Consider the following 19,749-nt stretch of genomic DNA (forward strand, 5'->3'; position numbering starts at 1 on the left):
AGCTGTGCCTGTGTCCGGGGCACGGAGCTGGGCCCTTTCTCCTCCCGGAGCTGGAGCTGGGCGCTGAGCACGTCTGCACAGCCTGGTGGCCATGGCTCACTGCTGTCTGGGCAGGGGAGAGGGGCAGCCGCTGGGAGGGAGCACTCCTGGTGCCTTTCCCCCGACTGGCAGTGCTGCAGGTGGCAGGACTCTCACCTAACTCCCCTAACTCTCCCCTCTTCCATTTAGAAAATCATCTTTTATCCGATCCGGTTGCCCCCTATTTGTCTTTTCCCGTGCAGCTGCGGTTTAATGAGAGCAGAAACATCCATAAACTTTAACATCTCCAATGGAGTTTGAAGCCAGTGCCTCGCCTTTCAGGTGTGAGGATACCCGTAAAAGATGCAGGTGACCTTTACAATATTTCCTTGTTGTTAAATTAACTCCGACTTGTACAAAAGTAAAGATCTCGTGTGTCCTGTTTTCAGGATGAGGATGTTCTTAGGTTTTGCTTTTTATATCTCCTAAGCTATGTACCCGTGTCAGTTATGTTTTTTAATTGGTTTCCTTGTCTGAGGACTTCTTCCTGCCTGACTTTCAGCGCTGGCTGCGTCAGCTCCCGTTAGAAATACCAAGTCAGGCACATGCCACGTCTCCTCGAACAGCCTTACCTCGCAGCAGACAGCAGCGCAGTATCCTGATGCTGGCAGGCATTGCCAGGAGCACGTCCTTCCTCTCCCCTGCCCCTAAAGCTGTGGATGTGAACCAGCTCATTTGGTTTTGCGGGTCCTCCCTGGGCATTTTTAAACCTCACAATGCCGGGTGTGCTGGGACCTGGTGGGAGAGCGGGCAGGGAGAAGGGAGATGTGATGAGGACTTGTTTGAGAAGCCAAGACTGAGGGGCTGCAGTGCAGAGCCTGCCCTGCCACGGCTTTTACTTCATTTGCACCTGTGGGTACCTGTCACAACGTTTCTGCGGAGAGCATTTCACTTCATTAGCTTGTATTGTTAATGGCAGGGAGTCCCGGCAGTTGCTATCTATTGCTTCCTGCCAAGTGCTTTAAACAATCAGAGCTGAATTGTACAGCGATTTCCTTAAGCACCCAGACGGCAGCGCTCTGATAGCCACTCACTTGCAGAGGATTAAAATAAAGAAGTCTGGAGGCAGGTGGCAGGTTAAGGAGCTCCCCTCGTGTGCAGCAGCGAGGCTCGCAGCCCCCAGACCCCGTTGCCTGCTGCTGGCCGCCCAGCTCTTTGCAAGGTAAGTACCGGGAGATGTTCCAGCCTGTTCCAGGCCACACAGCTCTCAAGGCCGCCGAGCCGTTCCCATCAGGATCAGAGGTTGTTCTGTGGGCACACAAAGCTTTTTTCCCTGTCTCAGCCCAAGGGATCGGAGCCTGCTAGCCTTGATTCAGCAAAGTGCTTCAGGAAGGCGTTACGCTGCTGCCCAAGTGTTCTGCTAACTAGAGGAGACCTCATTGCAAGCAATTTTAAAGGCACATTTACAGCTTAAGTCTACCTCTCAAACGAGACTGGCGGGCAGAAATAAAGGGGATAACAGACTGAAGCACGCAGAGTCATCTCGGGGTTTTTAAAACTTAAGGTCATCGCTCTCAGCCTTGGCTCCTGCAAGTTCGGCATGCAGATGCTTATGTAGGGACATAAATAAGCGGCCTACTTTTCTGGGATGCTGAATCCATTAAAATCAATGGAAGTTCTGCATCTCCCACTAAAATGTCACTTACTTTGCTAGCTAATTTTAGGTACCCAAGTACAGAAACTTTGATCTAACAGCAGATTTTTAAAACACTGCGGAATTTTTGCCATGCTTCTGGGACACCAAAGCGCGTGGCACGTGGCTGATGCCTGGCGTTCGGGACGGGACCTTGGGCTGAGCCCTGCCCGAAGGCTTCGCCCCCGTGGCTGCAGAGCGAGAGGGAAGGAGGATGGACGTCGGCAGCAGTAGGTGCATGGGCAGCTGCCCTCTGGCAGTCCGCAGCTGAGGCTGAGGGCAAATTGAAAGGACCGGGCAAAACAACGAGTCGAAGCACGCCGTACAAATCTCTCCCTGGGATCGGCAATTCCAGCAAAGGCATTTTTGAAGCTGGGGCAGATACAATCTGTGTGCTGTCCCTCGCAGTGAGGCTGCCAGGTCATGACTTGTTTTCTTGCTGGGTCTGAGCAGTGCTGTTAATGTCAGCGTGGTCTTGGTAAAATGAAGTGAGAGATTTGTCATGTGCTTTAGTCTTTACTTTTATAGCACTACATATAAAAAAGGAGAGAGACAAACGTCCTTTTGTCCTGTGAAGGCATTGATTTTCATTGCCTACCCTGGTGTGCCTGGTAGCTGCTTGGGCCTCTGCTTTGTTTTGCAGGACATTAAGTCTGAAAGGCAATGTCTAGGACTTGTAACACATCCTCTGTCCTGAAACAGAGAGCTCTGCTGTTCAGCGTGTGTGCCTTGCATTCAATCACGAGTTCGTGCTGCTGCTCTGACCGTGGCATAGGTAGCCCTTCTAAAGGCTCTCAGGCTAGCAGACTTGTCTGGCATCACCTTCAGGTTGCCTTTCCCTTTGCTTCTCCAGCCTCGACGTATTTTCCCCAGCGTGTGTCTTGAGCTCCCAAGCAGCATTCAGTCAGTTCCCCATTTGCTTTATTTCCTTACCTGCCTCTGGGTTTTATGTCACCTTTGTGCTTTTTTTTCCTGACAATGCTTTGCCTTTTCCTGCTTGCAAACACTGCCTGTGAACAGCAAAGGCCATTAACACCGTGTAGCAAGGTACTCATTTGCTGCTGCAAAAATTCTCTATTGGTGAAAGGCTTTACTGATGTCAGCACTAAAAGTTTTCAGCAAATTCTTAATTTACTAAGTACTTCCAGATTAAGGAAGAGCACGGAACGGCTTACATTCACAAAACATTCAAAGGCCAGAGGGACTGTGCAAAAAAGTATTCATTTGAATACAATTATTTTTCAAGAGAATAAAAAAAATCCTCCTTTTTTTTTTTAAACTGGGTCAACAGTACATCTGCAGCACTCAGCCATTTTACATATGACACGATCACCCACTCTGTTTATCTTTAGGCAATATGCTCTTGCAAACTGCCAATTAATTGCATATTTGGTGCCTGCTCTCTCCCAGCATCCTGGATAAACACAGCGAAGCCAATCAGAGGGAGCTGCTCTTGGCTGCGAGGGGAAGGAAATCTGTCATTGTCTCAGCCTTGTTATCTGCAACCACGGCAGACTTTTAGCAGCGTTCTGCTTGTAAACACCCTCTTTAGACACCTTCTGATTTACATCGATGGCGTGTCAGCCATTGTCTAGGCACTACCTGAAGATTTCTAAATAATTGCTTTCCAAAATATTAGATGCAGATTGTCCTTGATAAAAGGCAAGGGCCATCAGCAGGACTAGGGAAATGTGGTAAGCAAAGTCCTTAAAATGAAAAGATAAAGCCAATTCCAAAGTAGGATGTCGGGGCTCGGTGTGTAGGTGGCCCTGCTCAGGGAGTCCTGGGGATTTGAGCTGGCCTGCTGGGTGCACGGTTTTGGAGACAGGTCAGGCTGTGTCATGGCCCTTTCAGAAAGCTGGGATCTGTCGATGTCAGCCCAGGGGCACATCCCTCTCCTCTGTTCTAGGCTGGAAGTATTTCCTACTCTGTGTGAGACTCGTGTTATTTAAATCTGGACAAAACAATAAATTGTAGGGAATGATCTCCATCGCACACAGGGTTTTCTGATCAGCCATATTCTGCCTTTCTGTCTCCAGTTCCTCTGGCTACTGAAATGCCACAAGAATGCACTGGAGAGATGATCCCGTGATGGGTTTGGATGTGCACTCGCTACAGCCTGGCAGGTCTTCTCTTTATTTCTATCGTGCTCTAAAACTAAGTGACTTAAAGAGAGGCTCAGCTGAATCTACAGGGCCTACAGATAGCCAGGACGAAAATCTTCTCCCAGGGCAATGCTCAAGAGGATTTCAAAGCTGCCATCTTGACATTGAGTTATTGTAAATTAACTCTTGCTTCCAGGCAAAGACTGATGAATGGTCTGAAATGAAGAGATAAGTGTGCATATGGATTCATGCTCCCAGGCTCTCACGGACCTTCTGTGGTGCTAGCAGATGGAAATAATTCCTAAAACAGGGAATATTTGATGCTGGGTCAATTCTTATTCTATTATGTCAGCGTATATAGACTATAAATGAGTGGAATTAGTTTGAACTTACACAAGTCTAATACAGGAGAAAAGCAAGCTCCATGTGTCTTTTAACAGTGCAGACTTGTGGTTTGTTTTGTGTGTGTGTGTGTGTGGTTTTTTTTTGGTCTAGCTGTTTTTTTACCAGTCTCAGCTTAGGCTGTCCACGACTTAATCCCGTTATTTAATATTTGCCTACCAGTAGTGCTGTAAGGCCGCAGGGAAGGTGCGTTGTGACCTGCCTACCTGCCTGTCTGAGAGCCCGTCCAGCCTGGATTTGGTGTCAGCAGGAAAATGGGGAATGGGATGCAGCCAGCGAGGTGGCGATGGCTGCAGCACAGACAGGGCCTGCTCCGGCTAAATCAAGGAGGATGTAAGCACTGGACTTCAGTGGAGGTGGGATTTGGCCTGCAGACAGCAAACACATGATTCATCGTGGGTATTGCTAAAAGGGTTTCGTTTCTTGTCTCCCGGATTTGGATACGACAGGATTTCTGGTGCAAGGACGGGCTGAAAGGAGTGGATATCCACATATCCTGAGAGCCAGCTGTGCACATTGCACGTGGTAGGTGAGGAAGATGCCTGTTTGCGGTGCAGTGACAGTGAAATAGTATTGTGATCGTGCACAAGTCACAGCCAAGCTGCTAGCACGGCTTCAGGACATGGAACAGAGATGGAATAGAAAACATCCTTGCCGTTCTGCCCCTCCATGCACTTGTTTCAGCAAGGACATGCTCAGAAGAATGCCACATCCTTCCTCGGTGCCCTTCTGGAGCACGGGGAGCCCTGGTTTGCGGCAGGTGCTCCTGGTTCCCGTTCCCGTTAACTCAGGGAACGGCACAAAGAGATGAAATAGATAACGTGACAGTTCCCGCTGCTCGTGGGCAGCACCAGAGCATGCAATTTAAACATTTGCCCTCAGAAATGTCCCTGCTTCAAGCAGCTTGTGTTTCGGGAAAGGGCAAGGCGTGGGGAGTTATGGGAACTCAACCCAAACATTCTTTTTTTTTCCTTTTATTTCTGTAATTTGTCAGAATTTTCTAATTGACAGGGTGAAGTAAAACCTGTTGGACTGAGGCTGCCCTCCAGGTCATTGTACTGAACTGGTGTGCAGTGGAGACAAGATCTATTCGTTGCTGTCAGGGACTAGAGTTCATTATCACACGGGCAGTGGCTAATGATGGCAGTTTAAATTTCAAGAGGATTTGAGGAAAATGTCCTTTAATTCCCATATGCCTGCACTGTGGACTTATTCCTCCACGCCTGCACTTTTTTTTATATACATATAATTTAAAACGTGAATTGTAAATACCGATAGAAGGAGGCTGCAAGCTAAGCCAGCAGCATTTATAGTTGCAGCTTTAAAGACGAAATGCCTGCAGGAAGTAAGAAGGAGCGGGGCTGCCCGCAGCAGCTGCCGTGAAGGACTCCAGTGGTGGCAGTGACGGCGTCACCCCGGGCACGGCTCGGGATCGGGCACTGCTCTGCTGCCCCCAGCATCACCCAGCCCTGTCCAGGCCTGGCCAAGTGCCTCCCGAAGGGCTGCTGAGAGCTTTGGAGCACCCAGGAGCCTTCTGCTGAGTCCGTGGAGAGGAAATCCCAAACTTCTTCAGAGGCGTAGACCGAGGAGCCTGTGCTTATGTGCGAGCTCTCTCCCTTCTTTCCGGTACGTTAGCTGTATTGCGCTAATTATATACGTGAGAGAAGCGTGCTGGATGAAGTTTAATTAGCAATGAGCTGCTTTGTCATGTAAACCCGGAGTGCAGCGCAGTTCGCTCAGCCTGGATCGCCGCCAGCACCTGCGGGAGCGCCCAGGCAGCGGGAAGGGGCTGGGAGCAGGGAGCAGATGCCTCCTCCAGAGCTGCGAGCCTCAAGGAAGGGCTTGAATTACAAAGGAAGGGAAGGGGCTGAGCTTCCCTCCCCCCCACCTCCCGTCACAAAGGGCAATAGTCAGTTTACTTTAATAATCCCACTATCAGCTGCAGAGGAAGTCTCGCAGTCCGGGAGTCTGCAGGCAGCTCGGAGCCAGCTGGGTAGCACGGAGCGAGCCGGGGCCGAGGGAGGGCAGCGCCGAGGATGGACTCACACTGCTCACCAAGGAGCTGACTTTCCCAGGGATCCCAGAACTCCTTTTCTATCCCGATCTTATTTTTCTGTCCTGTGAAGGCTTTGGTAAGTGTCCAGTAGCTTTTCGCTTACCTCTCATGTCTGTGGTCACTAGGACTTGCCAAATGGCGATGGAACTGCGGTGGCGAAGCATTTCCCGCACCTTCGTGAGCTTGCTCTGGAAGTGGATGATCCAGATTTTGAAAAGCTGGACCTTTAAAATCTTTTGAATTCATACACTGCTTTTTTTTAAAAAAAAAAAAAAAAGCCAGGAAGCAGATACGGAGAAAACAGACTTGCCAGTGCATTGTTTCAGCTGGTGGGGACTGCTGGGGCTGCGGCGTCGTGCAGTGTGTTGGATTTGCAGACGTTGGACTGCTCTGAGCAGAGCTCTCCCGAGGTCTGTCGGTCGGTTCAGCCGTGCAGATGTTTGTGCAGTTTCCTGTGAAAGCTGCCGGTGGGGGTCGAGGCAGCTGCGCCCGCAGCCAACCTCTGCATTCAATCAGCCCCCAGGAGCGGCGCGTTCAGCGCCTTCTCTGCACGCTGCTGGGGAGGGAGCAAGATGCAGGAACCGAGCGGTGAAGTGGTTGAAGTGGTTTGCTTGCACGGCGTTTGCTCTGGGCCCTGAAACTCCTGGAAGGGAGCCAGCGAGGTGGGAGCACGGCGGGCAGCGATCCCCTCACACCCGCAGGGAGGGCAGCAGGCAGCGGGACCGCGGCGCTGAGTGCAGGATTCATGGTTTTTTTTCAGAGAATGGAGAAGTTCTGCATGACTGTAAAAAAAAAAAGGAATCGGCCATGGGCTAGGGCAGGGTGTGTTTGCAAGCAGTCCCGGGTGTGTGTAGGCGGCTGTCTACGTGGTGAGAGTGCAGGATAGCTAACTTTAAAGGGAGATGTACGAAATCTTATGTAATTTATGAAAGCGAGCGTCCTTTCCCGATGTCCGTGCTGTGAGCCTGAAAAGGCTAACCCTGAAATGATTTTAAAGCTGTCTTTGTTAGTCATCCTTTCTGCAATTTGTTTCTTTTCACGTTCCGTTTTGAGTAAAAGGAGCCAGGCTGGTTCCTCTCCCCTCTCCACTCCTCCTCTATTGTTAGGCTCTGCCAGCTTCCCCTACAATTGTCCAGCTCTGCTCTTTTCTGAGCCTGGCAGAAAAGGATTTTGTTGAAAAGGAAAGAAAGAAAGTGTTTCAGACTAAAGTCTGGCAAGCATTTGTGTCCTCATTAGGCTCCAGGCACACTTCCTCCCTCCCATCTCTTTTTCCCTACAAGTAGCAGGGTGACAAGCACCAAGCACTGCCTGCGATGCCTTCAGCAGAATTCCCCCTTACCCTTCGGACCGCTCGCTGTTCAATAAGCTCAGCAAACAATAATTGCAGCTAGAAAGCCAAGCACATTACATACCCCAAGGAGCAGGTGCCTGTAACTGCAGCAGGGAGTTTGGTAAGAGCCTCAGTCAGCCCCGGGGCTGGAGGCAGGGCGCTGAGCATCCTCCCGAGGCAGGGTCGGACGGGCGTGAGGAAAGTGGTGTGTGAGGGGAAAGGTGAAGGTGCGCCTGTGTTTGTTCTCATTAAATCGTAGCTTAATGTAGCAGACCGTAATTAACGGTCACGGTAATGCTCAGAGGTAAGCCGATGCGATTCTCCTCGCTTCCTTTTGATTCCCAGCCATCGTTTCGGTCTTTTCCCTCTGATGGAGCAGGGGCTGGCTGTGTTTTGGGGGCTCCCATCCCGCAGCACCCAGCCCTGCAGCACGCTGACACCCCGGGGTGCCCCCACGCCACGGGTGGCAGGGGAGCCGTGCCTGGGGAAGGGGGCTGCCGCGGGGTGGTAAAACCAACACAGACTCCTGTGAGGCTGAGCCACCTCCTGGGCCTCGTTAGCGACAATATTAGCACAGGAAGATGTGAGCGGAGTGCTGTAGGCAACGAGGAGCCTCAGATCTGCGGGGAGCGGGGCCCAGGGAGCCCCCGGGTACGGTGCTGGCTGCAGCCCTCGCGTGTTTGGCCTCTTCACAGCAGCTCCCCGGGCCTTTGTGGCTCCAGGGTGCGTATCTGGGAAGCTGGGAAGGTAGTGAGTGGGATGAGAAAGCACTCAGTAATTTTGTGAGCTTCCTTCTGCTGGAAGTGACAGGAAAAACACCTTTTCGCATTTAAAAGGCTCCCTCAGCTCCCCTGGGTGTTGTACAGAAACACCCCCCTTCTCTGCTTCTCCTTGGCTTTCACCGTTTGAGACCTGCAATTTGATGACAGATTTAATAATACACGACAGAATTGTCGTTTGTGCTGAGAAGAGCTATTCAAAGGCAAGTTGTATCACCTGCGATAACAAAACGTAAAGCCACCGATTTGTTCAGTCCCCGTTTTAGATGCTCCAGACCCAATTTTTCAGACTCATTGGGCACGGATGTCTGCTGGAGCCGAGTTAAATACCAGGCCTGAGCTGCCGGTTCTCCAGTTAGGGGCTGTGTTGGCAAATTTCGGCTGATTCACTCCTCACAGCTGAAGTCCTGTTCCAGGAGGCTCTCCCTGGCTCAGGAGATGCTCGGTGCCGGGCTGGGACCGCAGCGAGGAGAGGGAACCGTGCCGCCTGCTGCCCGGGAAGGAGCAGGATGCAGGTTGGGCTGCAGCCAGGAGGTTTACAGCAAAGACAATAAAACCAAAAACTAGACCGATAAGTGGTAAAAGGGCTTTAACAGAGCCTCTGAGCAGTTGGTCACATCCTGCAGCGTGACTGACCAAGGTGCGGGTGGGAATGTCCCCGCAGGTGGTGCACGTGCTGCTGCTGGCCCAGGGGAGCGAGCAGAGCTCCAGCAGAGAGGCACAGCTCAGCCTTTCCACTTGCAGGACTGATCTCCACAATACAGAACATTTGCCAGCGAGTTTTGGCCCAGCAGCACGTTTCTTCCAGTCCCTCCCTGCAAGTCCGAGCACGGCCAACTGCGTGCGTTAGCAAACTGGTGAGGGCCTGGGAAAGCAATACGAAGAGCACAAAGTGCTGAGGACAGCAGTCAGGGCCTGATGAGCTTGTGGTCCTCAGTGCAGCTTGTAAAGGTGGGCAGGAGCAGAGCGAGGGCATTCGGTTACGTGGACCTGCCAAGAGAGAAAGGCAGACTGCCTGCAGCACGGGAGCAGGGCTCCCCCAGGCAGGGCACAGAGCAGACGCCTACCTCTGTTAGCCGGGGCCTCGTTTCTGTCTGCAGACAGCCACAGGCTTGGCCGTGGGGAGCTCCTGAGGCTGGCGTCCTGACATTGCACCTCCTCTGGGGAGCACGGGTGGGCTGGGGAGGGCTCCGAGGAGCACCTGGAGCAGGGCTGCTGCGGTGCCGCAGCGTGCAGCCGGCTGAGGGACTGCACCGAGCGAGGGCTGGCACCTGGGAGCAGCTGGGGGGGTGTGTGTGTGTGCCTGGGGGTGTGTGTGTGCCTCTGGGGGTGTGCAGGCAGTTGGGAACTAAGCCTGTGTCCTTGGTTCATGGGGTTCCCCCAGTCGGATGGCATCAGTGGCTCGGGCTGCTTGCGCTCTGGCAGTCCCCAGGTAGCTCTGCAGGACGCCTGCAGCACGAGGCAGCCTCCACCAGCATTGCCCCCTCGGCCAGGACAACATCAATAAAAATGAGAATTTATGAGCTCTGTCATGTACAGCAAGCAAAGTGTCTTGCAACAAATTAATCACTGATTGCAATGCAGTGCTGACCGGGAGCTTTCTGCTTCTCTCTTGGCATCGTTGCAAGGTTGTTAGTTACAAAACAAGGCTGATAAAGAGACCCTTGGCTGCCAGCGCTTCTGTGCGCTGCTATCTGCTCACCAAACACGAGGCAGCGTTAGCCCAAAAGGTGTTTTTACTGCTCAAGTTGCTCCAGCTTTAGTCAGCAGAATGCGCCGGCACCATCTCTGTGCTTGTTGCTTCCTGTGCGATTTTGGGATCGCATCACGGTCTGCTTCCAGCTGGGGCTGGGGAGCTGGGTACTGCCGGTCTGCTGGAGGACCAAGCTGCACAGGAGCTCCTCTTGGGCTTCAGGGAGAGGTTCCTGGGGACCACAAGACCTTTGCCTTAAGCTCTGTTTCTTCATTTCCATGTTTACAGAGCAACACCAAAGCGGGGCTCAGCTCTACTCCCAGCTTTTAAAGCACTCCCAGGTCCTTTAAAGCGACTGTGCGGCAGCAAAATGAGTTAAAAATGGCTCTTGGCTCCTGCACTGATGGCATTGTCAAGTCAGCTGACATCTTTTTCCCTGAGCTCCAGATAGCATCCTCTGGCTTTCTGTATGAAATCGTGTTCACCTGTCTGCGCGTGTACAGAGACAGCTGTACGTGTGTGTGCCTGACTTCTGAAATGCGAAGCACGGAGGGCATTGTGTAGCGGGAGCACAAAAACCTTGGTATAATTCAGACGTCTGTTAGCAGGATTTAGTGAGGAGATCTCAAAGCCTTTTCCAAACACGAGCCCGCAGCAGCGTGCGCCCTCCCGGTAAGCAGGGGCAGGGCAGAGCAGCGGGCGGGTGCTCCGTGGGGGCACGGGGAGAGACCGAGGCTCCTGAGCACGGCCGGCTTTGGAGTCGGGCGCCGGCTCCGCGTTCCCCTGCTAGGCTGCTTCCCTTTCCCACCGGGAGAGGTTTTGCCCATTGTTCTCTAATTTGAGCAGACAGGAAAAAACCCAGCTTTGAATTCTGCTGCCTTCCCTCTCCCCACAGCTGCTGCGAGCAATTGTCCCAGCTCCTACCCAGAGCCGCGCTCTTTGTTTCCCTCAGGGTGGCTCTGCGAGGTTATTGTTTTTGCAGTCATTTTATTCCTCCCTGCCTGAGACCAGCCCGTTGTTTCCTCTTGACTCACGTCACCTGTGGATGGCCTCTTCCTGCCCGGCACATGAGCACGGAGAGGGAGATGGAGGCGGCGGCAGCAGCCCCGGCAGACACCCCGCAGAGCAGGGAGCAGAGCTGCAAGGTTGGAGCCACGTGTCCTGCTGGCAGCCAGGGACACGTGCAGAGACCTGGGACGGGGAGATCTGCAGGGCACGTTGTGTCTTTGGGATGTTTCGCCCCTGGGCACGGCAGACTTGCATCAGCCGGTCCCATCCTGGCGGGTTTGCTCACGGCTGCTGTGCCAGGAGACCCTGCGAGCACACACAGCTCCTGCAGATGGATCCTGAGCACCACGTCAGACCCACCAGTCTTCAAGGCGTTGTCTCAAAAGCTTGCTGGGTCCATGGAGCGAGCTGCCAGCAGCTCTGTTTTCGCTACAGGCTCCGTTTGGTTCATCAAGCTTGGCACTTACTGCTGGTTCCCCCCCTTCCTCTGTTCTTTTCCAAGATGCTCCCACAGCAGAGCTCGGAGGTTTTGCCCACGTCGGGTGCTGGGGATGACCTGGCCCCTCTGCAGGGCACGGAGCCCCTCCAGCACTGCTCGTGCTGATGGCAATTGCCCAGGCGTCGGGGAGGGAGGAGGGTGTCCTGCATCTCTGATGGCACATCGACGTGAAATTTCATCACCTAGGTTGCAGGAAAAATAAACTGTGGCTGGACTTAAAACATCGCGGTGAGGAGGAGTAAGGGAGAGAGCCTTTTATGAGCATTGAGAATATTTGTAGCTAAGCAACCAACATCAGCAGGAAGAATAAATCAAAAGTTTCAGGGCTCTGCCTGCCTGCCTTCAAGGGTCAGGAACTATATTTTCCCTCTGTTAACAAGATTGCCTTCCTCTGAAACATCAGCTATTAGCTCCTGCTGGAGGCAGGATACCATATTAGATAGACCAGAGGCTTGTTCTGGGATGCTGCGCTGGAAACGTAAATGAAAGGACAGACGATAAGCATCTTGCCAAAGGCCATCGAGTGAGTCAGGCTTCCCGGTCGCTCGCAGGAAAATGCTTTTGGAAGAACAATGTCAAATACATAGAAAATATTTTCTAAATATTCTCGTGGAAGGTCTCCCAACGACTCTTGGAAGCAGCAGCTACAGACTCGTCCCGCTTTGCAGATGGCAGAAGTTAAGCGGCTGGATGGTGCTTTAGGTTTGAAGTTGTGACTCCGCAGCTTTGCTCGTTCGGTGTCTGTGCAGTTCCTGTTGCTCTGGGGCACTGATCCCGGCTGCTGTGACTGCAGCACGGACCCGAGGCCTAGCAGTTAAAGTGGCTGGGCTTCATTTTCTGAGTATCGGGCAGCGTTCTTCACCGGCTCGCACCAGAAAACCAAGAAGCGTGACATTTTACTTTAAAATGTTTTATTTATGAAGAGGAATTTTCTCAGAAATGCCAATGGGAATGGCAGCAAGTCAAATCCCAGCAGCAGTTTCTCAATGGAACTTCTTTTTTTAAATACCATCTTGTAACCTCAGGGTATTTTCCATCTCTCCCTCCTTCCTCGTGCTTAGTCAAGAGCCAGCTGGAAGTGATGCTGCGATCTTTACCCTGCCTGTCAGCCTCACTGATCGTCGAGAGGAGGGCTCGGGCTGCCCTCTGCGTGCGAGGAGATCCCTTTGGAGAGCCCCAGAGCCCGGCTGCTGGAGCCCTGAGCCCTGCCATGCACACCACAGCCATCACTCCTGGCCCTAAATAGAGCAAGTCCCTGACTGAGAGCCCCAGAGACCTCTGAGCCTCCACAGACACTCGAGTCGGTGTTAATTATAAGGCTGAGTATATTAAGGCCAGATCCCCTGGCATTTATAGGGAGCTGTATTCCTACCCCAGATTTATTATTTCAATGGGAGCAATGAACTGTGACACGGGATAACCTGTGTGCTCGTGGCCTTCCAGGAGCCCTCCTCGTCCTGCTTGGGTATCCAGGGCCGTGCCCGAGCTCACGGCGAGGTCGCTGCGCGAGGATGCCGCGTGCCGGCTGTGGGCACTGCCTCAAAGGCACCCAGCCCCAAAGGCACCTTTGTAAATACAAGGCTCTCTTCCTCGGCTCAGGGGAAAATTATGTGATTTTGGTTTTCTTTTTCCTTTTTTTTTTTTTTCTTTTCTTAAAGTCTCAGAATATTTAAAGACTATTTGGCTTCTCACTCGTACAATATTTATTTAAGGTATAACCGCTTATATGCCGAGTTAGCTTTTCAAAGGGACTGTCCGCATCTTTTAGCACTTTGTAAGGCATTTTCCCCACTTCCTGTGGCATCAGGCATTTCAGAGGAGTAAAAAAAAAAACATCTCCATTTTTATGGATTTGTGCTGTCGTTTGTATGCTGACCTCTCTTCAGAAGCCACCCCTTTACAGACAACGAAAAACCCAACTTTGGGAAGGAAGAGATCAGGAAGAGATCCCCTGAATTACACCTGGTGGCCCTGAATGTCATTCGGGAATTAATTCCTTGAGTTACAGCCAGACACATGGAGCAGCCCCAGCCTGCTGTTGCTACATCCTGAGCAAACCCAGACCTAAAGGACAGCTCTGGGTGGGGAAGGGTCTCAGGAGGTCAAAGAAAACTGCAGAGTGGTGAGGGACTGGGCGTTGCTTCCAGCAGGATCAGCACTGGGCTGCTCAGAGGTGCTGAGCTGGGCCGGCTTCACCGAGATACCCCAATGCAGCTCCCTGAAGCCAGGGCCCTTCACACGGGCTGTGGGGCCGGGGGGCTGCGCTTGGGTCAGGTCTTGGGGTGCTGGGAGCTGGGGTCTGGGGCCACCGGGGCCGCTGCCATGTGGGGAGAGTGCCAGGCAAGGGTGTTGGTCAGTGCTTCTTGTAGCTTGGTTTCTGCATCTCCCTCTGTGCCCTATAAATCCCTCTTTTTCATTACGTTACTGCTTTATTTTCTCTTCCAAAAATTGCACCCTCTTGTCTTTAGTTTAATTTCTGCATTTAATGAAACAGCCCTGTAATTAAATATTCTTCCACAATTCCCTGGGCAGAGCATCTCATGACAAAAAGCACCAATTTTATTATTATTACTAATGCAAAGTGATGAAATGCTCGAATCCTTATCAGGTGTAATTCAGGGGATTAATCATTTCAGGTGGAAGGAAAAGTTAGCTCCAGCGTTTCCACCGCACCGACCTGCTGGGTGTCCTCTCGCGTTCCTCCCTCCATTCAGACCTTGCAGCTCCGCTGTTGTGGCCGAGAGCATCCCGTGCGTGTCATTGCATATAGGTTGGGATGAGCGTCCGTGTGTTAGCACAGCGTGCCTGAATATATTTGGTTTTCTAGTTCACTGGGCAAACAGTTAGCAATAAGCTAAATACTGAGAAAGCTAAAAGAGAATACTAGACTTGTGCTGTCTGCAAGGGCTGGCTCTGCAAGCCCACCGAGCACCTCACAAAGAAAAGCAGACTGAGCCCTAAAAAGCTCTGAACCAGCTGAAATGCTCTCACGGAGAAATATTTTTGCTTCTTCAATCTGAAGGACAAAAAAAGCAACTTGGTTTACTGTGAATCAGTCGGACAATCCCTCACTTCCTTCTGACTTGGCCAGGCCACCAGGTTGTACGCTCTCCTTTCCTTTCCTGCCTCCTGCCCCGGGCTGGCCTTGTTAATTATTTCCAGACTCGGCTGAAGGCGCAGGAAGCCGCCCGGGCAGATGTGCGCCACCTGGGTGCTAGGAACAGGGTTTCCCCAAAACTGGACAGGTTGGGCTCCCAACGCGGTGATTTGGACATGGAGCCGTTGTCAGATGAGGTGAGTGGGGTGGCAGGGTCCTGCTGCAGCTCCTGCTCCGGGGCACCTGAGCCTTGGAAAGCGAGAGGCAGCTGTGGGCTGCCAGCAGCCAGAGACCTGCCTGCATGATGGGCCTCTCCTGCTGCCGGCAGTGCTGCACCGAGGCACAGGGCAGAAGCCAAAGTCCTTTGGGAAACCAGAAAGCAGAGCAGCAAGGCCTCCTCTTGGCTGTTCCTCAGGAAACGCGGTGCCTTTTGCTTCGCAGTCCTCTCCGCTCCTGCCTTCAGTAGCCAGGGAATGGCAACTGCCCTGCTCTCCCATGTGGCCTGCTGGCCAGCAGGGCTCGGTGCTGGTGCTCAGCTCTGCCAGGAGGCCTGCCACCGAAGGAGGCACTCAGGAACAGCAAAGGTGCAGGTGTGTTTGGGGCAGCTCTGACAGGGGAAGTTCAGCCGGGAGGAGGAGGCAGACGGTTTGGGCTTGTTAGTCTGCATGTGGCCGGCTGAAACGTTCCTTCCTTCTGAACATCCTTCATCCCCCTTTGATCCGAGCCGTGCTTTTTCCTGGAAGACTTCCAACATTCTTGGGGTAGCTACGAAGCTCCTTTTTTATCCCTTGTGCAAGCCACATCCCTCAAATTTAGGAAAGACGCTGTGATGATGAGGTGGGACTGTTGTGTGTAAAGTCGGTGCTGGATAAACATGTTTGACTTCTTCAGACGTTCTTGATCTCTCTTTGTTCCTAGAACAAGCACAGCGCAGGCTCCTGCGTTCAGCTGGTAGTTTGACTTTCTGCCATGAGGAAAATCTTCCCTCTAAAGGCTTCGAGCTGCGTTGTGGGTCCAGGTGGTCTTTGTCCAATAAACGGAGAAGTTTTGTGACCATCATTTCTAGAGTAACACACCAGACAGATTCGCGTGGCTGGAGCACACCGGGAGGCAATACTGGGATGGGAAGGATGCCAGGAGCCAAGGTGCTTTTATACAGCTCCGGAGCTGCAGCTTGGCTGTCCCTGGCTTAGGCAGCAGGCTGACGGAGAGAGCCCCAAGGTGGCTGGAGGGATAATGAAGTTGCTTTTAGGAAGGACAACAAAAAAATGCCTTGCACCTTGCTCCTTCTTAGTAGGCTCAGAAGCAAAAGAAAAAAAAAGGCTTCTTTCTCTAGAGGTGAGCAGTAACTTCGCTTTCCTACAGCAGCAGAAGCCCGACGCTAGATAAGTAGCTGTGAGATGATTCATAAAAAACTAATTTATAATTTGCCAGAATATAATCCTATTTGATCAGTGTTATTCAGTTCCTCTTTCTTTTAAAATTCAGTGCACTTAACTGTTCTACGAGGGTTTATGAATGTTTAAAAATTGCTTTGTGGTCCCTAAAGTAATTTGACAAGTCTGACAGCTATTGATTAAAAACCTGAAATTATTCAGACTGTGGGATGACTTGGGGGATTAGATAGAAAGTTTTTTCAAATGTGAAAGGAAATAAGATGTTGGAAAGTAAATATGTTCTTGAATATTTTTGAAAAATCCATTACAACTGTGAAATTAAATTGAAATGAGATACTTCGTGTGGAGATGAAGGAACTAAATGCTGGCTTTACGAGTTAGGCATGGGGCAGAGCTCCCCGTCCCAGTCTGGATCACTTTCCCTGGATGATGCAGGTGAACGGGGACCTGGGGAGCCCCTGGCACAGGTCAGCGTCTGGCCAGCTCCAGGCAGCTCCTGCCGTGCAGTCGTGCACCGCGAGGCCAGGCAGCGGGCAGGGGCGGCTGTGGGGCTGGCAGGAGCAGGGCTGTTGCTGTCCGATGCGTCCACTGCTGCCCGACTGCATCCTGCTGCAGCCTCCTGGATCATCCTGGTTTGCACAGCTCGGGCAAGGGCTGCTGTGGTAGCTGGGAGCAGCCGCTACGCCAGATTCCTCTGCCTCAACTTGTCCTTCTTCTCCAGCCCTCCGGGAAGGGTATCCAAGGCTGGCTGTGCCGTCTCTGTGCGTGCCAGAGAGGTTCTGCTAGGAACTATCAGACCAGGGCCATATTGCACGTGACCAGAAGGGACCTCTTCGTTCAGCAGGTCCAGACCTGATCTCTTCACCACATTTTTGAATATCCTTCATAAACACATTTCCTCCCTGTTAACATCACTGAGGTTTTCTTCCCCGTTCTCCCTCCCTCTGGCAGGCTAATCTCTAATCTCACTTCTCTCGTGGTTAAAAGCCCTCCTCTAATTGTCAGTCTGAATCTCCTCACGGCCAGTTTTAGCCACTTGTTTTACCAGTGCAGCTCTGCAGCTTGACCAGCTCTCCTCTTCCTCACACACTCACTCTGCAGGCCGGGGATGGCCCCAGGCCTCGTGTCCCCTGCTCCCATCTTGGGCTGGTCACACAGGGCTGTGCAGGATAAGGATATTTCTTCAATGGCTTCAAAGTGAAGAAAAAGATTTTGTGTCATTTTGAGGATTACTTTGCTTCAGGTAAATAGCGTTAACGTTTAGCAAGGTCAGTAATAGCCTGCTGACGTGCCTTGGCATTGTGCTGCTCAGAAGTTCTGTGCTTGGAAGATGGGAAAATGGTGTGGTTGGGAAAATGTGTGGATGGGAAAATCCTGTGATTCTCAGGAGTTACCGTACAGTTTTTGTCGTGGTACCAAAGCAGGGTGGCCGGTCCCATCCGAGTCTGACTGGTAGGACACGTCTTTGGAGGTAGCACGCTCTTGATCTGCATTCGCTGAAATTCCCAGCAGCAGCTCTGTCATTGAAGTGGGATCTGGCCCTACATTTCCATATCCCTGATCTGCGAGAAAAGGTTACAGAGGCAGGAAGAAGGGAAGAACTGCTGAGCTGTCATCTTCAGCTCCAGCTCGTGCGTGTCCTCAGAAGGTTATACCAAAGCAACAAGAAACGCCTTTGGCTGCAACGTGGAGATACCAACCGAGCAGCTCCCAGTGTGCTTTCTTGGCCTGCTTCCCCCAGCCAGGGACCACACGGCCCCTGCTCGGCTCCAGCAATTCTCTGTTTTGCTGGGATCCGTGCAACCACCTGCTCAAAGGCCGTACGTAGTGAGGGGAGCCTGCGCGGTACTGCCCGGAGCTGGTGCTTGGTGTAACAGGACTGCGCGTGGTATTTTAGGCCCTTGTACTATCTGTGCAGCTCAGGTGTATCGCAGTGACGATATTAAGCTTTAAAGAGATGAGTGGAAAGAAGGGAGACCTCCAAACGTAGCTATTGCCAGAAATACCAGCCATCACCTACTTGTCGTTGTGCAGCAGATGGGAATTATCCACAACCCCCGAACTCCAAATGAGGGAGTAGTAACGCTAACCCCAGGCGCACTTTGAACTTCGCTACCTCTGATTAATTAAGTTTTCCTTTCCTTGAGCCTGATTTAGGACTTACGCTCAGAAAGAAGGATTTAAGTTAAGAAACTGTTGAGAAATTGAAGGGCAGTGCTCATCCCCTCTCTCATCTCATCCCCTTCACTGCCACATGTGCAGTAGGAGGCTTGATGCTGAGAAGTCAGTCTCCGAGGGCATTCCTGCCCCCAGATCCTTGCCATTCCCCCTGCAGTGGCACCGCTTTCCTTGTCAGCAGGATCTTCCTTTCCTGCCAAGCCTGAAGTGACAGCGGGGTATGGCAAACTCTTTGCTAAGGCTGGCGTAGGGCTCTGGGCAGTGTGGAAGGTGTACGAGCAGTTCTGCACCCGTACGGAAAGGAGGAGGGGTTCCATGCAGCTGTAGGGTATATTTAATTAATTCATGTCATAACTGAGCTTGCCAGGATGTTTAAAACCCATCGGTGTCAGGGCTGAGGCACAGGGCTGCCAGCCAGGGCATCACGTTTGGAAAACTGCTGCGCTCCTGCCAGGGGCTGGGAAGGAAGGTGGGACACGGCTGGGTCTGCAGCTCTCGGGGCCCTGAGACTTCACAGCCCGGGTAATGGCTGGAGTGATTACAGGAGGAGCTCATTAGCATGCTGGTATTTACAGCCTACTGCACAGGCAGGAAAATGTTGAATAAAACATCAAGAAACCGGAGTAGGTGCAATGAAAGCGGTGGGTGTAAAGGTTTGGGTTGTCCTTGCGACGACTCGCCTGGTGCAGCAGACAGCAGGGTCCGGGCAGCGGGGCACCCTGCAGCACCCTGCTGCGGGCACCAGGGGCCCCGTGCTCCTCTGGTGTCACCACTGCCTGTGTCACTGCTGCCTGTCACTGCTGCCTGTCACCACCACCTGTGTCACCGCCGCCTGTGCCACAGCCGAGCGACAGCGCTCAGAAGCGCCTGTCCCCACCTGGGCTGCGATGACACCGGCTGAGCTGAGAGCTGCTCCGTGGGCACCCTGATGCCTCTACAGGGAAGACAGCCAGGGTGTGGACGCAGCGTTTTGTAGCCCAGGTGACAGCTTGGTGACTGCTGACTGTCACTTGCAGTGTTATTTCCACTCCATAATGAGCAGGGCCGTGGTATAAATCACGCTGCTGCGGCAGGCAGACAGCGGCTTTAAAAAATCTGCTCTGGTGTGATTGGTGATAAGGAGAAGTGCAAAGATGAGGCAGAAGGGCTCGATTGCATTTTTTCCTTCACTTCCTTGACATTTGGCGACCACGACAGAATTGTTACAAGGAGTTTTGCAGAATGTAGCTGGGAATACGTTTGCTACCCCAACGCAACGTGAAGCTGCTCATGTCCATTCAACCACCGCTGTCCCAGTTTGATGTCTGCGTTGCAGTGCTCCTGCCCAGCGCTGCTGCTACAGCCCTATAAACGGTCAAGGACCCAGAGAGGTGGAGGTTTTACCTGTGCAGTCAGATCTGAAAGAAATCGTCAGAAATGCTGCTGCTGATCCCTTGCTCAGAATTCTTTAACCCACTTTTTGGAGGAGAAACAATTGTTTACAGTAATGAGGGA

At 52.2% G+C, this 19,749-nt stretch overlaps 1 protein-coding gene across 7 annotated transcripts in view; it reads left to right on the forward strand.

Annotated features, from left to right (window-relative positions):
- Window positions 1–19,749, forward strand: part of DAB2IP (DAB2 interacting protein) — a gene marked incomplete at its 5' end in the record, with an annotated part of 181,667 nt that overhangs the window by 103,227 nt on the left and 58,691 nt on the right. Inside the window, one exon of one of the 7 annotated variants that reach the window (XM_082775577.1) lies at window positions 5,635–5,844. The exons of 4 other annotated variants lie outside the window; for them this stretch is intronic. Coding sequence is in view for 1 of the 3 variants with exons in the window: in XM_082775574.1 (XP_082631700.1) it covers window positions 14,873–14,877 (5 nt within the window). Of the gene's footprint in view, window positions 1–5,634; window positions 5,845–6,117; window positions 6,351–14,855; window positions 14,878–19,749 lie in introns of those variants that run through there. 2 more of the 7 variants (XM_082775576.1, XM_082775574.1) reach the window with 2 other exon arrangements.

Source organism: Aythya marila, assembly GCF_965140915.1.
Source record: "Aythya marila genome assembly, chromosome: 19".
Classification (NCBI taxonomy): domain Eukaryota; kingdom Metazoa; phylum Chordata; class Aves; order Anseriformes; family Anatidae; genus Aythya; species Aythya marila.